We start from the raw sequence: 18,952 nt of genomic DNA, 5'->3' as shown, positions 1-18,952 counted from the left end.
CATAATTTGTTGACAGTTGCATATGATGAGATGTAACTGGCACAATGAAATGCACATTTAAGTATTCATACTGAAACGACATTGTATTTGGATTCTACTACAAGCATCAGGGCGCTGCCAATCAGGATAAATAAAGCAGCACATGATGTTATCACCATGTTGAAGTAACAATGTTCTAGTTAGAGAACTGCAACCAGTGCACTCAACACCAAAAATAGTGCAACAATTGGCAATGAGATCAAAGTCAAAGTATTGTGCTCACAAAAGTGTTGCCAGGTGGCATAGCATGGTACAAGAAGGACAAGACATAATATTTGCTAAGCAACATAGCCCATGAGCAGCAATTTAACCAAAGAAGCTTGTGCAAATGAAAACGTTAATGTTGGGAAAACTGAAAGCACAGAAAACCCTGGACAGGAAGCGCATCAACAAAAATTGAACCCTCTCCCACATTGGATTTCTTGAACCAGGAACCATGGAACTGCATGAACATGAATAAAACTTAAAGAACATTTTTCAGTTGCATAATAACAGCTAGATAGGTATCAGGCATTAGTCAAAAGAACCATATGCATAGCACAATACTCACGGTAAAAAATGCAAAAATTCAGCAATACCAAATATTCCATGATACAGACACATACTAACAAGAGAGCATACTGTATCAATTATGAACCATCCATAAATTCAATTGCTTTGATTTTTAAAATAAAAGATTATTTTCCTAAGCTCATACCTAGAAACATGTGAGAATTAGAGACAAGATGATCATAGATCATACAAAAAACTTTAGTTGATGTTCTGCAAGAGTGAAAATGGGCATTGAATTTCAAAGAAAGAATTTAAAGATCATCATGCGCAAGGAACAAGCTGCGTTTGGTGGTCACCGTAATATTAATCAACAGTTGATTCACTGGATTAACCTTTAAATGTGCCAGTCAATGAACTGTTTCTTCTTTTAAAACAAAGTTGCATGCATTGTACAGTCTTTATAACAAAAATATCAAATAAGCAACACCACAAAGTTCAGCTTGAGATTTATTAGCTGCATGTTAACATACAGCAGTCTAGATAAATCATCAATTAAAAGCTCAAGAAAGTCCGTGGTAGTCACCTAAATTTTTTCTGTTCACCACAAGTGATAATAGCATATGGATCAGATGTGCCATTCAAGTTTGCACCAATTAGATTCTTGGCAGCCAACAATTCCAACTGAGACACAAGTAAAAGTAGATAAATAAGGGGGAAAAAAAGGAGCTTCTTCAGCATCAACTATAAAAAACAATTGGCAAACGACTCCCAATGACTGATAGGCTATTCTGTATCCAAGAATTACCTTGATCAAATATGAAGAAGTGCCTTGAGAATCTCCTTTTACATGGCTCATCTACAAAAGAAGTGGAGAACTGCATGTCAAAAAAACGGAAGAATTATTTCATCACACACCACAATTTATAAAATAAATGACAAAACTTAAGTTATAATGTTAAAGGATAGAACCTATGGAGAAAACTCGCAAGAAATTAAAGGATTTGCTGGCATTATCATGTGATACAAAACACTTAGTGAACCTTCAATATAAAGGGGACCTATTTGGCCATATAATTAATTAGAAGCAAAACCTGTGATGACGCAAACGATAAATCATCATGTATGAAACAGGAAGTGCAACCACTAATAAGCCTTACTCTCAACATATATGGACCACTGTATTTAAAAGCGCTAAGCGCCCTTAAGGAGATGAGAATGTAAATTGCTTCAGGTGCTAAGCCCCACCCTAGGTGCTCGCCTAAGAGACATGAAGCACTATTTGAAATACAAAAAGTAAAAAAGAAAGAAAACAACATTGAAATTGCATAAGATTGAACTTAAGTTAACATAATAATCATTTACTAAAATATTGAAGATCCAAAATAAAAACATTAACATATAACCATAAAAGACAATCTAAATTTTCAAGTTTTGTATACAACACCTAATTTAGAATCTTAATTCTAGTCATATCATTATCAAACTCTATTAGGCCATCTTCCGCATTACCTAGGCTATCGTTTCATATAAATCAAATTGTTCCATAATTCTCGCTCAAGAACTAGAGTTTGACCCATTGTCGATTGAAAGTTTTCTTATAAAATTTTCCTCAATTAAACTTATCTTTCACAAAAAATCTCTCAAGTTTTCCTTTAGTTTTCTTAAAAAAGTTTCTTTTTTTAAAACTCTTTCCTTGTTTTATTTCTCTCTTTGTTTTATTCTCTCCTAAAAAGTCTCTCCATATTCCAAAACGTTGCCTTAATCATAAGTTACCAGATTCGTTAATCCCCCCACCGATCTTTGATCTAGATCGCTCGTAGCCAATCGGAGTTCGTTTTCGTTCTGAATCGGTTGGGTACGCGATCTGAGTCGATGATAAGGGTGTATCAAAATTATTTAAGTTTAATAAAAATCTATCTAACAGATTTTGTTTAAAAAAAAATAGTTATAGATAACATTACAATTTATTAGTTTTTAAAAGTTGTTATAGATAGAATCGCTATCTATTTTTAAATAGTGTATATTTTTTAAACCCGATGCATTATCGATGAAAGAGCATCTAACCAACTACTAAAGTTAATATCACATCGGAAATAAAACAAATCATTAAATTACTTTACCTTAACCGAAATTACATTAATTAGACAAATGGTTGCTATAACCTAGGCTGAATTAATAAGAATTCTAAAAGATAAAAGAAACTCTTTTAAGTAATGTCTCCAAAATCAAACCAACATCCCAAAGTTCAGGAGGTTCAAAACGTTGGACTTGTAAACATTGCAAACAAGTCTTCACTAGTTCATACACTAGAATTCATGCTCACTTCTTTGGTCCAGAGCCTGGGAAAAGATGTGAAATCCAACGCTGTCCAATTATGCTAAAAGATAGAAAAGAGATGGAAAAATTACGAAAAAGAGTCCAAGAAGCAGAGAAAGCAGGGGTGTCATCTTCTTTAAAAAGTTCTACCATCACCAAAAGATTCAGCCAAGTACCTATAATGAAACCTATTGGAGATGCTTTTGGTATTATGGAGAGAAATGATGTTGACTTGAAAGTGATAAGAGGGCTAACAGCTAACGGAATCCCATTCAATGTTTTGAGAAATCCTCAGTTTAATGAGATGGTGGCGGCAATCAATAAGGGTCCAAAAGGTTATAAAGCTCCTTCATTTGAAAAAGCAAGAACTACTTTACTTGATGAATGCAAAAGAAGTGTTGAAAAGGACTTAATACCAATCAAAGACACTTGGTACACTCAAGGGGTTTCAATTGTCACAGATGGGTGGACGAATGTTAAGAACATGCCATTAATCAATGTCATTGCAGCAAACAGTCGTGGAGCGATGTTCATGTATGCTGAAGACTTCTCAGGAATTGAAAAAACAGGGGCTGCCATTGCAGAATTTTTGCTAAAGGCTGTTGAAGAAATTGGTGCATCAAATGTTCTACAAATTGTAACTGACAATGCTGCAAATTGCAAGCTTGCTGGGAAGGAAATAGAAAAGGTACACAAGCATATTTTTTGGACTCCTTGCGTTGTGCATACTCTAAATTTGATATTCAAAGATTTTGCTAGAAGTTATGAGTGGTTGAGTAGCACATATAAAAGGGGGAAAAATATTGTGAAGTATATACTCAACCACACACATGCTTTAGCAATGTTTAGAGCTCATTCAAATATGGAGTTGTTAAAAGTGGCTAAAACCAGATTTGCTTCTCATTATATTCTGTGGAAACGATTACTTGATTGTAGAGAAGCTCTTGCCATGATCACTATTCTTAAGACATGGAAAGAATGGGTAAAACAGGGGGATGAGAATAATAGAAAGGTGGGGGCTTTAGTAACTGAGACAATAGCCAGTGAAGAGTTTTGGGATGAAGTTGAAAATGTAATTAAGATTACCAAGCCCATTTATTTGTTAGTCAAATTTGCTGATGGAGAAGGTGCCAAAATGGGGGAGATTTATGAAAGGATGGACAACATGTTGGGAGAGCTAAGAGATATAATGAGCTGCAACAAGTATAGTGCACATTATCCTACAATGGAGGAAATTATAATAACTAGGTGGGAGAAAATGAACATTCCCATGCATTGCCTTGGGTTTGCACTAACTCCACGATTTTATGACCCTCATTATCTTGCTATACCAGCTCCTGGAGGGACTACAAGGAAGGCTCCAAACTTGGACAGGGAGGTTATCATGGGTGTTCTAACAGCCTTTGAAAAAATTGCAGAAAATGATGAAGAAATGAAGCTTTTGCGTGAACAGTTTGCAAATTTTCACATGAGAAAGGGTGTTTATGCAATGGCAGCAGCTCAAACTGATGCATTTTCAATGGATTCAATTGATTGGTGGTCAACATATGGGTCAGAAACTCCAGAGCTAGCAGAGGTGGCAAAGAAGATTTTATCCCAACCAATCAGTAGCTCTTCAGCTGAAAGAAATTGGAGTACTTACTCTTATATTCACAATGTCAAGAGAAACAGGCTGAATTGCACAAAGGCTGATAAGCTTGTCTTTATCCACTCAAATATTCGTCTACAAGAACGTTTTAGTGAAAGCTACAAACATGGGCCTTATAGGAAGTGGGATATCAATCCAGACAATACAAATTTGGAAGATTCTACCATGAAACTTGTTGACATGACATGGAGCTCATTGGAGGAAGATGGTTTTGAATTTGCCAAGACTAATGTTGTTGATGAATGATAATCTATTTAGTTACTTAATAACTTTAATGTTTCCTCTTTTTTATATGTTATGTAGCCAAACATTTACATTTTTGGATCTATTTGGTATCTAAGAACATCTTTTTCTTTTGAATTAGCATTAAAGTTTTATAATGTTGTATGTATTTTATATAACCGACTCGGATGAAATTTTGAATCGTATCTTGACTCGAACTAATCGTACCAACTAAGCCTACCCCCCACCGTATCGGATACAATACAAGCATCGTTTCTCGTATGCGTACCCGTCTCGCGACTCGAAGCGTACCGCGTTTCAGGTAACTATCCCTTAATTTGTTTTGAAAAAAATAGGAAACTACACTTTCCAAGTATAATTGTTCATATTTCCTAAAAAGCATTTATTACTCTAGAATATAGTTTCCTAAAAAGCATTTTAAATGTTAAAAAAAAGAGAAAACTAACAAAAGAGCTCACTTAGACATCGCTTCTTTAATGTCGCTTCGCCAGGTGCTATAGCCTTCCTTAGCCTCGCTTGGGCTCCAAAGCTAATGCTTTTTGTGCTTTTAATAACGCTAATATGGAACAACAATTTGCACCAGAAAAAACTATTTTGGACCAATCCATTCTCGTCTCCCTTCAAATTTCCTTTTTCATACTTTACACTTACATTGTTTCTTAACATTTCTCTCGAGATGTTTACTTTCATCCCTGTGCCTGCCTTCCTAGTAGATTACAAATAACTTACCTCTTGTGACACTCTGGACTAGTAGGGACTTTGACACCCTTTTTTTCCCGTCTTTATCTTTAACTACACAAAAATACTTTTGTAGCAAGTTGCAAAATTTTCAATGCCACTCACCATCAAGGCATCATCCTCTATGACACACTGTTATAGTTTCTTTACAAGGCTACAAGCTGACTTCATTTTGTAAAATACATGAAGTGTAATCACAATAATGTAAAATCTACACTTCAACTTCAAAGTGGTTGGCCATATATAGAATTTCAATCACACTTGTCCAACTCATCCACCAGCTCAATTCTAAGGTCAAATTTTTCTCATCAAATCATCCTTTGTGCTTTTATGGTAAACAATTCAAATTTCCTGAAAACTATTACTTCACTTACTTTATATATGATATAATATCATCAGCAAAGAGAACTGACTAGAAGAGTTCAATTTCATGGTACAATAACTTAACATCAACGATGAAATAATAAGAAAAAAAACAATATTGAACTTTAGTGAAATGTGTTTGCTATTGGAAATCTGTTGTCACGACTCACGCTACCATAGTTCTTGCATTAATAACTTCTCAGTCATACCTATTATTCATCACCCGATGAATTTAACAATGACTGTTCCATTTCTAAATGTACTGGAAGCAGGAATAGTTTACATCAATCCATATGCTAAACACAGATCTGCCTCTCTTTCTAAATTTTACTATTAGATGAATTAGCACAAAGCCATGGCATAAACCTTCAAAACAAAAAAGCATAATTGGTTCACCAAGGACATCATTAATGCTTCAAAATTCCCAATCACTCTCTTACAAACTGCCATAAAATAATTATGTATAAACCCAATCTTTTATCTTCCTCAAATACTAGACACTATTCATTTATAACCAATACATTTCAATCATCTTGAATACAACAGCCAATATTAAACTTTGTGTGCTCAACTTGCTACACAACTCCTGGTGTCTACGCATTCATTGTAGTTAGCGTTGACTTGTCATACCCAACACTATTTCTACAGTGGATAAACCCTTGTGACCGATACATCTTCCCAAAATAACTTTGATATCTTTGTCTCCAAAGAGCATTTCTAGTACTTCTTCAGTAACACCGCTCCAAGATTAACCAATCAAGAGAATACTAAACAACGATCAAAAACGAAAACCCTAATCACCAGTATAACCAAAATTACAAGCAAAATTAAGGCAAACAATTAAAATAATAATAACTCTTCAATAATTTCATTGAATTTAAGATATAACTTCAACAAAAACACGATCCAGAGAGTCAGAGACCAAACAAAAAGACTTCCTCGAAAAATCAAACCTTTTCTTTCTCATCAGAATCACGAAGAAGGGGCTCACTCGCCAGCGCCGCCTCCTCCGCACCTTTCTTCCGGCCATCCTCCGCGCATCCACAGGAGTAAAACTTCTCGAACAAGGAGTACACAGCGATAACGAAGAGCGCCGCGGACACAGTGACCTCGATCTCCCACCAAGACGGAAGGAGGAGGCCAATCGAAACCCCCGCCATCCTCCGCCGCCCCTGGATCCGCCGATCTCTAGTGCAAATCTAGGTTTCCGATCGAGAGTTTCTAGGGTTTGGCGAGGTCGTAGGAGACGGAACGAAGAGCAAGGCCATGAACGAGAAGAAGGCGGTCAAACGGGGAGATGGTTGGGAGTAGGAGAAGAACGAAGCGTGAAATTAGCAAGGGTTATACAAAAGAAGGCTAGAATTTAAACAAAACAACGAAAATGCCACTCTCGGACAACGGTCGGAAAATGGGATTTGAAGACGGTGGTAGTGGTTGTGATTATGGAGAAGTGTGAGGGGTTTTTGGGAAAAAAAAAACAAAAGGGATTTATTTAAAGGGCGTGTTTTTTTGACTGCCATTGCCGTTTTCTAGATGGTGTTATCGTATCGTATCAACTGACTCGTCTCATGCTGACGTGGACCTGGTTTGGTTGGAACCAGTACTGAGCCTGACTTGGTTCGGTTGATGCTTTTGGGTTCCGGTTTGGGTTTGGGTCATGTTGAATGAATCCTGGTCCAGACAAGCCAGGTTGAATGATAAGGTTTTGATCACATTATTGGAAAAGAATTCAATGTAAAAAGTGTGTTTGGGACCAGATCTGGTTAGAGTAAATGGGGATTTTAATGGATGAAAATATAGATGGGGGAATATAGTTATTTTTTGTTATTGAGCATTGTATTTGGTTTGGAAATATTTACATGTGAGATCTTTTTTATTTTGATGTAATTTTAGTTGACTCGAGTTCCCTACAGAATCCTTCAGTTTTCAGTCTTTCTAAGAATCAAAATACCCAACATATAGACTGATGTCGCTGCTTCTACTGACCTCCTGATTAATATTCAACTGGTCACTGCCATAACCGTTGAGGACTAATTGGAAAAAATGAATTTTTATGCAACTTTGCAGGTGATTATGTTCTTTTAGTGAGAAGGGTGTCAAGGGTTTGGATGATAAAAAATGGCGGTGAGTAGAACCTCACACACCCTCGTCTTGATTTAATGGGTTCTATGTGGAAGTTCCAAACTCATATAAAGTTAATTCTTCTGCGTGAGATTTTAACTCTCATCATTTTTCTCTCTCTCTTAACGGACCCTGCAACTATGCCACCAGTCATCTAAACCATATAACTTTGGCTAATGTCCCTTTTTCCAAAATGATTCTTAAAAAAAAAAATCAAACAATTAATACCCATATCTATATATATATATATAAATATGCTAATTTCATCCCCTTTTAGTCCCATAAGACTGACACACGGCACATTATTTGTAAATGGTATGTTGTTTTGCAGGAATACTCTGACTCATAAGTTACTTAATAATTGCTCTCTACTCTATATACTCTCGCAATTTTTTTATTGTTAAATATTATTAAGGGCCACATGCCACCTTAACAATTTGTTCTTTATTTGCCTTTATAACATACTCATCTAATTAAAAACATGACATACTGGCTATATGTAGTACACTCATCTAATGACATAATATATTAGCTATATCTATTATATTATGCCAAATACATGAAAAAAATATCAACTTTTATGACGTTAGCAAAATAAATGAAAAACCTACTTTTCCATTCATTCACATGCGCCTATGTTTAATCAATAAAGAACCTTCCCATGCATTGATATACAATACTCTGTTGAAACATCGCTGATTCATTTAAGCTTTCTGCTTCTTTGTAGCCCTCCATTACTTCAAACTAATAATCATAAGATATGTATTTATAGAGATATATATATATACATATACAGTTAAATAGTTTTTAAATATTTTTTTTATAAAGTCTGAGATTATATTTGAATGTGTACATTAGTAATATATATATATATATAATTTTGGGAAAATTACTGTTCACCCCTCGTAATTTTCAAAACTTCCCAAAAAACCCCTCCTACTTTTACACACCCCGGACAACCCTTCCGTTAGTGTTTAACTTCCCTTTTACACCCTACCGTTCACTTCAAATGGGTCCATGTTGTGAAATCCCATTTTTGGCCTTGAAAATGGTGGGAAAGGAAAGCGTCAAATAACATCATGTTCAACCTTTTGAAGGGCTTTCTGCTTGGTTTCTGATAGACAATGCCAAGGAGTTGCATTACATCTTGTTGTTCTCCTCATTATCATACCCGAAATATATAAATCGGTTTCTCAAACGAGAAAAATGAAATTGATTTCCATCGGATTGGTCAATGTGACTTCATCTTCGAATGAGCTGTAGTCGATTTTATTGTCGAGGCATCAACATGATGCCATTGTCGATCTTCTCGTTTATGGTTGTAAAAGTTGTATTACGACGAGAAGAACTATTGTTTAAATAATGTTTAACTATTTGCTATTATCCGTTTAAATATATTACTAATATGTTTAATAATTGTCATATCCGTTTAATACTTGCCATCTCCGTTTAACATTATCTTTACATGTATAACTATTAATATTAACGTGTAAATTATCAAAGTCTCTGCAGTAAAAGCGGAGATCTTTTTCGTTTGATCCGAATTGTTGGCGGTGGCAGCGGGCAGTGGCAGGTTAGAGTATCCGTGCGATAAGAATTAATGACTGGCGTTAATTCTTATGCACTGTATATAAATATCCGAACACCCGTTCGTTCTCATCGATCGATGTCGGCCATCGTGCGTTTAACTTTTTCTCGGATATGAAGAGTCGACTGCTTGTGGACTTCACACCATAAATAACCGGGGAAGAACCCTCCCCATGGACAGACCACTCCTCGTCGTCCCTCATCATCCTCCTCCTCCTCCTCCTCCTCCTCCTCCTCCCTCCTCTTCCCGTGGACAACCACTCTGATCTCGAAAAGGATGTTTTCGTGAACCTTCTTCCTTATCTTGAGAATCATTTAGCCCGCAATCACGCAACAAGTTAAACTATCTTTTTCACCTTGAGTCGAAATGCTCTCATAATTGCACGAATGCGGAGGATTCTTCAGGTGGATGGACGAGGCAAGCAATTAAGCGAGCATTTCGACTTGGGTAAGAAAAAGTTTTCACGTGATTTCGTGATTGCGGAGGATTCTCTAGAGGAGGAGATCAAGAAACATCCTTTAAGACGGGGTTGATATTTATCACTGAGACTTTTTCATACCGTTTAAGAACATTACGTCGAGTGTACAACTATTACGTTACGTGTTTAACTATCGGGGATCTTCGCTAAGTCCGACCAGCTGACACATTGATTAATAGTCGTTTTTCATGAATGTGTTTGTTTAACCTTTTTAATGTTGTCGTTGTGCGGGGTTCAAGTTGATGCGCATGTTATCTGCGACCGCTGTGAGCATTCGAATGTACGAGACACTTGTTTTCGATTATACGAGGGTCGAGTCGTGAGTGATCGAAAGTCCGAGAGGACGTTGTAAATGTTGTAAATGTTGTAAAATCTTTTTATAAATAAAACGAAACAAGCTTATTTGAATGTGAACTTCGAAATTTAAACAGAGACCTAGTAAAAAAACAATGTGGGAAACAAAAGAGCGTCATTGTAAACAATAGAAAATATGTAAATATGTTTAAAAGCGATTGACAACGGTGTTTAAAAAAAGTTACTCTTTAAACAATGACAACGGTGTAAACAATAGAAAAAGTTAAACAATACTCTAGTTACTCTTTAAAACAATGACAACGGTGTTTAAGAAAATACGTAAAGATGTTTTAAACAGATGACCCTGGGAGGTACCCATCTTCAACGCGATGTTAGTGAAAAGCATTCAATTTAAACAATAACATATATTTTTAAAACGAGTTAAATAACTTTTATTTAAAGCGGTTTACGTATTATTTACATGATATAGACTTTATTTAAACCGGTAATCGTTACGTTAAACACTATATCTATCCGTTTAAACATAAAATACTCTACATTTAAACAGATACTCATGTCGAGCGATGATAATATGTCCGTCATCGCGATGACATGACTATATTTTTTTACTTTTTGCTCTTGGGATGGAGGAAAAATACCGCCCAATCACATCACGTCTAGTCCTAACCTCTATGCACTTTTTGTCTTCATCGCTGACGATATATATATATATGCACTTTTTGTTTGCCCTATCCCGATCTGTTGTTTGTTGTTTACATCTTCTTCTTCTTCTTCGGCTTATTTTTGTTCTTCATTTCATTTGGTTTTATACGATTTGGTTTTCGACCGAGTATATTATGGAGAGTTTTTGTGGTATTACTAGATTCAACGGTGAAGGAAGAGTGCTAATGTTCAGGCTCGGACTTCTTGGGGAGTTGGTGTTAAATGAGATTTGTGGCGATGAGGTCTCGAAGTTTCTATTGTCGAGGGTTAAGTTCATCACACCGGATGGATATAAAAGCGGTTTGCCCTAATAGAAAAGCGAGCGTTGACTTCCAGACGGATGTGTCACGTGCACTCCGTCTTCAAATGTCTCTGTAGTTGATCTTGTCAGTCGAGACGGAAAATGTGCCATTCAGAATCCTAATGAAAAACGTTTTACTCGTTGTAAGTTCCTTCTCTTTTTAATTGTTCCAGGTTGTGCGGGGTCATTAGTGTTTAAATATGTCCAGTCACTAGTTAAAAATCTTGTACTAGTCGTTTTACGTTATTAGTTAACTCGCTTAAGTATTTAATTTAACGTTTAAATATTGTCATTATCACTCAAACATTATATTCTCCGCTTAACATATTGATCTTTTCATTTTGATGAAGTGTTAGCGAGAATTGATTCTGCGAGTGCTCGAGTTCATTCCGTGGTGATCCCGACGGCGTGGGATGTCTTCCTTCCTCGTCAGATCATTCTGAAGTGCTTTCGTTGGATATTGGACAACGTTTTGACTGGTCGAACATTTTCGGGGATGTACTTGAAATCATGCAATCAAAAAGGAATTTTGACTTCAAATTCATAAAGAGCGAAAAACATCGGGATGGTCGTGGAATGCTGTTTGCCGATGGTTGTCGTTAGCGCTATCATGCATCAAAAGAGTATAACAAAAATACTTTTGAATCAAAACAATCAACCCGTCACACACTTGCGGTGGTGGCGTAGGTTCGCGTCGCCGATCCGAAAGCGTCCCAAAAATGGGTTAGCGCAGCGAGTGATTCGAAGCTCAAGGGACGAGTCCCTTGTACAAGGCCATCGACATTCGAGAAGGACATGTTGCGGGAACATGGTGTCCACATACCATACAAGCGAGGCTTGGTTGGGAAAAAGAGCATGCCCGGGTGGTCCTCGGCCAGCGTGACATCTCCGACTCTGACTGTTGCTTTGGTATGTGGATAAGGTGGGTCGAGACAAATCCCGGCGTTGCGATCGTGGAAAGAGGCGGTGATCGTTTTTAAGCGTGCATTCTTTTTCTTCGGTAGCGTGTATTGTGGGATTCAAGAGGGCTTGCGGTCACTGTTGTTTCTCGATGGTACCCACCTCCTTGGAAAAATATCGGGGTACACTCTATCGGGTGCCACGAGGAAAGATGGAAACAATGGTTTTTCCACGTCGCCTTGGTATAGTCGACAACGAGACCGATGCCAATTGGAATTGGTTCATATCTAAGTTAGGCGATGCCTTATACGAGGATGGAGATTATCATGAGATAATTACCTTCGTTTGAGACGAGTCGAGGGCCCTAGTGAGCACATTGCGAGAGTCTTCCCTTCTTCGCCACATGCATCGCCTTCGACATTTGGAGGCCAATTTTATGAAAGCCAATGTCAAACTTGGGAAGGCATTGAGGGAGGAGTGCTGGTCTATATGCTTCCACATTGCGTGGGCATCCACGGCTAAAGATTTCGATGATACCGTGAATGAACTACAGGCCACATCACCCGAAGCTCATCATCTGGTTGATTAATAAATCGGATATGGCATATTGGTCGAATTATCCGTCGGAGGGTGATCGTTGGGGTGAGATGTATTCAAAGCGTCGTGAGTCGTTCAATGCTTGGATCAAGGAAGCTCGTCATTTCACCGGTGACGAAAATGGTCGACTCTATAAGGTCTGCGAATGTTGGTTTACACTTAACATTTAGTGTTACCCTTTAAACATTCTCAATCTTTGTTTAATTACACTTTTCTGACTTTAAATATTAATCCTTTCGTTTAAATATTTACAATAATATTTAACCATGTTTACGAATTATTTAACCATCACTGTCTTTGTTTAACCTTATTTGTCGAGGGTTCAAGTTGATGCGCAGTGTTATGTAGCAAAGGCGTGAACAAGCGAACAAATGGGAGACCTATTTATGCCCAGACATACATTCGAAGGTAGAGATCATTGTTGAGGACAGCCGAAATCTTCGTGTTGGTCGTTGTGTCGATGATCGATTCACGAGTGATCGACCGGTCAGAGCAACTCTGTGGATCTCGCCATTAGAACTTGTTCATGTCGAAGGTGGCAGAGTTTATGGTATCCTCGCTGAAACACGCTTGCGCGGCAATAATGCGAGACGAGACACCAGCGTACATCGATTTATTAGCGGGTACTTCACCAGTCGATAATTACAAAGCGGCATACAAAGGAAGTTATATTCCCCATACCGGCGATGGCGAGGCCTTGCAGACTGAAATCGTGAGCTTCGTTTGCGAGCACTTTGTACGAGAAGGCGACTGGGCGGCCTAGGCGAAAAGAGGATCGAGTCATGGCGTTTGATGTCTGCGAGTTACATTGCGGCAGTCGCCATGGATCCGGGTCATCGATCGACTGATCTTGATGAAACGATCGCCGACTAGGCATTGTTAATAAAGCCAGCGATGCGGGGAAACATTGTGTATTAATGGGCGACTTTCCATATTTAAACTCTTACTTACTCTTACTGACGAATTGAATGATTTAAGCGAGACATTGTTATTTTAAGCGGATCTGCTGTAATTTGAAATATTTCAAGCGATGTTTAAGCGATATATGGTATATTTAAACAATGAAAGCGAAATGTACACAACTACTAAACGTAAAATTAAACAATGAAATGAGCTCGAATGAAATTTAACACGCCTTACAATTGAAAACAAACAAAAATTTACATTGAGATATACAAGTCATGTTCTTCGAACACGAAAACAATGAATTGAATTTGTCGATTTACATTCAAAAACAAAATTGATGATCGGATATACGGGGACATGTTATTCAAAAACAAAAATTAACCCGCTTGTGACGACCCCACTTTCATCGTGAGGGCCCGCTACTTCCCTCCTTAAGTATGCGGGTAATATACCTTAATCCGAGGTAAGGCGATGCATGCTGCGGTGTCGTAACTTCTCACCCTCAAAGTAATTGCTCGATAAACCGCATAGCGTGAGCAGTGTGATCGGCAGCTTCCTTGTTTTTGGCGTGGGGTTTTTACGTATGCGATGCTGCAGTGGGTACTTTATCGTCGCTCGACTCGCGAACTCCATATCGACACAATTGTCGAATAGATTCCGCTATCTAGATATGCAAGTCGAGATTAGAATACCGATTTAAATACCACACAGATATTAATCGGACGTAATTAAAGAACTTACCATGTCAACGCGTCCTTATCGTACCGGACATGAAGAATAATACTGTATTTTTGTTTATCATTGTCCGGGGACGTGCACATGGAAGTGGTCATTCATGATTATCGGGAGGATGACAATTTGAACTTCATGCGGTTCTCGCTAACATCGATCATAGCCATAATGGTATTGATGTCGTCGTCCTCGCTTTGAGCGTATAAAGCAGTATGAGCGATCCGGTGATGGTAGGCGCTTCTTGTAAGGATATGGCTCTTTGCTCGGCGACTTTTGTATTATGCATACGAGCGTCCATCACATCATCGATGACCATCTCCTTCCCTCAAGCGGTGATGTATAATTTGTCGCGTGTGGTCTTGGCGGTAGTCGTTCTTCCACACTACGAGTCTTGAGGTTAAACGATATGAATATAATAAGACCATATTAGTAAATATTTAAATGATATTATCAATTGTTACATGATATTATATATAATTAAGCGTTAAGTAGACAAATTAAATGATAACATAAAGGTATTAAACACTATTAGGTAATAGTTAAACACTACTGATAAAAACCTTTAAATAATATCATAAAAACTTTACACTTACGATCCATGAGGCGGTTGAGGAAGATCCTCATCAACTCACCGCTCGTGTTAGTTAAGACGACTCGAGGCCAACCCATTTCTTCTTCTTGAATAAAAAGCTTTCCAGGCCCGAAATGCAGTCAATTTTTGATTGGCCTTGATACATCTCTCTCGTTCCTCGGTCGAGGGTCTTGGCGACATCTTCCTTCGATCGCGGGGGACGATGGCGGCAACATCAGCTGGGATACACGTCCTTACATGGTTGTTCTTGTTGTGAGGATTGTGTCGGCTTCGATGCGAGGGACGACGGCAGCGATGCATCAACATGAACCACATCCTTACATGGTTCTTGTTGTGGTGGGATTGTGTCTGCCCTAGGGCTCATGACTCTTGCTCGGCCAGCGGCAGCCACGGATTCGACGATCTTCTCAGCCGTGGCCATGACAACAACATCATTGGGAGACACACCCTTAACTTGTTCTTGATCTTTGAGGGATTGTGTCCATCTTTGATGCCCCAATCTCGGCGACCCGGTTCCACCAGGTCGAGATTTCATCGAGAAGAGTCAACGAGCCTTCTCAGCAATGCAGCGGTCACATCATCTGATGTCCTTCTCGACAACGGCATCGGCCGCCCGATGGTGTTGCTATTGTTCATCGTCGGCCGGCGGTGGAGACGAGGCGATATTGTTCTCCTCTTTTTCGCAGTCTCTTGAATGGCAGCGCCTGGAATGACCTTCCGATGATGTCGCCGTCGTCAGAATTCCGGCGCCTCGTTCGTCCGGGTGCCCTGGTTCTTTCGAGGGATTGCGCGGTCGGTTGTGAAACGTCCTTCCGGTACCTCAACACGGCGACAAGCCGAGAAACTTGTCGTCAATATCCGGCATACTGCGCTAAGAGTTCGCGGTGACATCTTCGCCTAATGTCACGGTGTGCTGCGCGTCGGAGGGGCCGCCCTGGTTGAGGGGCACGCCAGATCGGGGACTGTTGTTGTCGTGGTAGGGGGTTGTTGCTGATCTGCGGGGTATGGGAGAGGGCTTCTCCGTCGAGGAATCGTCGTGGCGTGGTGGGGTGGAAGTAGGAGAGCAGGCGTCAGCTGGCATGATAGAGGGCTGCCTCTCATCCGCGCCGTGAGCGAGTGGTTCCGGAGCGGTACCATCCGTCGGTTGGCTCCCAACAAATATTTCTTCTTGACGTCGCCGGGAACCATTTCGAAACTAACATATGTAAAGCAACAATTCGGTGAAATCGTTCATTTTAAACTATAAAAACTATATTTAAACATGGTGTTTATATATTTAAGCGTTATAGAATATAATTAAAGCGGAGAACAAAAATATTTAAACCGGTATGAATAAGTTTTTAAGCGGTAAATACTAAAGTTAAGCGGCTAAATAAAAATGTTTAAACATTAAAGACTTATGTTAAACATTGTCTATGATTTATTACCTCTTTTTCCATCGAGCGATGACAAGCTCGTTTCTACCGATCGCTTGCTTCGGGTAAGTACTTTCACCGTAGCGACGATCCTTGGGATCTTGCCGAAGCGGACTTTCTTCCCGTTCCGGTCGACTCGTAAAACCGAGGGCGTTAGCGCGACCAGAGCAACCCTCATATGTACCACTGTGTTGGTCTTTTTCCGGCGCATCTATCTTGCACTCAGGCGGCTGCTTGTGGAATATCCTCCAGCAAAGCCGCGTGCGTCGCTCTGCGCCCGTGCGTGATCGCCCAGTGGGTGGTAGATCATCGGCGTAATCAACGATCGAGTTCGGAACCGAGCGTGATGTATTTGGGAAGAAGGGGCATCCCCATAGAGGTACACCATCAGGGAGTTTGACAAAATTATCTTCTCCCTCTCTGTCGAACAAGTTGCGGACGAGTGCTCTTGATGGAATCTGTGTCTCCGTGGGTCTTTGATAGATCTACAGCCCTTCGAGCCGACTGGTTTTCTTCTTGAAAGACCCGCTGCGTCGCCATCATAGCAGTGAGACCAAGAGCGAGGGGCCACATCTTGAGTGCGAAACTTCGTGAGCTTTCCCGATCTGAGTTTATTGATGCGACCATACGTAGCTGTAGAAGAGAATCAAGAATGGCCTACTCTTGGTATATAGCTTCGGCTCGGTGAGCAGCTGCGACGCGATTGTCTGCCGAATAATCTCCAGGTGATCGGTGTGTTGTCTTTCAGATTGACTGAGGCTCCACATGGGGTGTCGAAATAGCATCGGCCATTAACTAGGTTGACGCCGTAATCCGCAAACTGCTGACAATAACACACACATTCAGACATGCGGTATTGACAAAAGTTTAGCGGAAATATGGGTTTTAAGCGGTAAACTCTCGGTTATTAAACGGAGATATAACATGTTAATGAGACCCGATAAAGCGAGGCGAGAATCTTCATGAGACAACAAATTTTAAGCGTAACATCTCGTTTCTTAGCGTCGACCTCGGCTTTATGTAAGCTGCAACCATAATGATCAGAGCGGGAAATGCTTAGCGTTATAAATATTACGACAAATCTGCTCAATCGACTGGTACGATGGTGTATCGTCCCGAAAATCAAAAATAAAACAAAACCCACGCGAAATCTCTGCGAGACTAACAAAACCCAGTAGAAATCCCTTATGGAGACTTGATATCTTCCAACAAAAAGCAGAGAGCCTAGCAAAAGCAGAAAAATCTTTCTTTGTATAGCGAGCAGGTTAACTGGTAAACCATACGTCAATACCTTAGATTGCAAGCGATGAAATGCCACATAGCTGGTTGGCGGGGGACTTCTCCTCGAGATCTGGGTGGAAAGGGAAAAGGCGATGAAATGCTGATTACGAGGGCTTAGAGTGGGGTGAGACAACCGGGAGGCGAGCTTAGAATGGAAAGGCGAGGCAGTGAGTTGAGAAAAGCGATAAGCGGCTCAGACTAGAATTCGTCTCTCGGGATTACCCTCGAAAAACCGCCACTTCCTCTCAGAATGGCCAAGGATGGGCTGCTGACCACGACTCCCATGCAAGGGCGTTTTTAAGTCAAAAATTTGAAACTCACTCCGTTCACATCCAGATTCTGAGGGGTTTGGGGTTTGAAAAAGCATCGAGTTTAAAGGAGGGATTTTGAGGAGTTACAAAACTAAGGGTGTGTTTTGGTAATTTTACAAACTTAAAGGATTTTTTTTGGTAATTTTCACTTAAAATTATTAATAATTTGTTTTTTTTTTAAAGAAAAATAGCTAATTTGAATCCAAGAACTATAGTGCTTAGGCACAGTCTGGGCATGGCCATTAAAACTTTTAAATAAAAATATTAAAAAATTGAATTTTTAATGAACAAGGTAAAAGTTATTGCGAATTTTTTTATAATGTAAATGAATTTTTTTTAACTCATGTTAAAAAATTAAAATTAATTATGCAATGCATTACAAAATTATGAAAAGGTTTTAAATATTGAAAAAACTCAAACCCATAGAAAATCTGTGATGATATATTAGATACGTTAACGGTGAGAAAGCGAGTACAATTGTTTTTAAAAAAGATTATTTATTTATTTAGTTTATTTATTTTTGAGAATGATGACAAAACAGCAGGAAACCGCGAGGGGCGTGCTGGCGATGTAATAGTGATTTACCAGCTGATCGCGTGCCCTCAGCGCTTGCAGTGGGGCGTAAGGTTCGATCACGGGTCATCCGAAACTAGCCTAGTTGATAGTTATTTTATTTACATGCTTTTAAAAACATGAAAAATTACTTTGATATCTTAATATATTTGTAAATTATTTTTATTTATTTATATACTTCTCAAAAAGAAAGTTAATTTAAAAATCTTATGAAAAAAACTAAATTAAAAATAATAACTGATCCACGCTATTAACGGGCCAACACGCAAGGCAACTGATCGAGCCCGCAAAGGGCCGTATC

At 39.0% G+C, this 18,952-nt stretch overlaps 1 protein-coding gene across 1 annotated transcript; it reads right to left on the bottom strand.

The window, feature by feature from the left end:
* Positions 1-345: 345 nt before the first annotated feature.
* Positions 346-7,156, bottom strand: LOC120253611 (BAG-associated GRAM protein 1-like). Its single transcript, XM_039261917.1, has 4 exons — positions 6,793-7,156; positions 1,337-1,387; positions 1,115-1,212; positions 346-481 (listed from the first exon to the last, which is right to left on the bottom strand). The coding sequence occupies exons 1-4, from the start codon at positions 6,997-6,999 to the stop codon at positions 346-348; spliced, it is 492 nt and encodes a 163-aa protein (XP_039117851.1). The 5' UTR covers positions 7,000-7,156.
* Between the last annotated feature and the right edge of the window lie 11,796 nt (positions 7,157-18,952).

The sequence above is a fragment of the Dioscorea cayenensis genome, unplaced genomic scaffold, assembly GCF_009730915.1.
Source record: "Dioscorea cayenensis subsp. rotundata cultivar TDr96_F1 unplaced genomic scaffold, TDr96_F1_v2_PseudoChromosome.rev07_lg8_w22 25.fasta BLBR01000129.1, whole genome shotgun sequence".
Taxonomy (NCBI): Eukaryota; Viridiplantae; Streptophyta; class Magnoliopsida; order Dioscoreales; family Dioscoreaceae; genus Dioscorea; species Dioscorea cayenensis.
The sequence above is the reverse complement of the archived record's forward strand: the minus strand, read 5'-3'. Positions and strand labels throughout refer to the sequence as shown.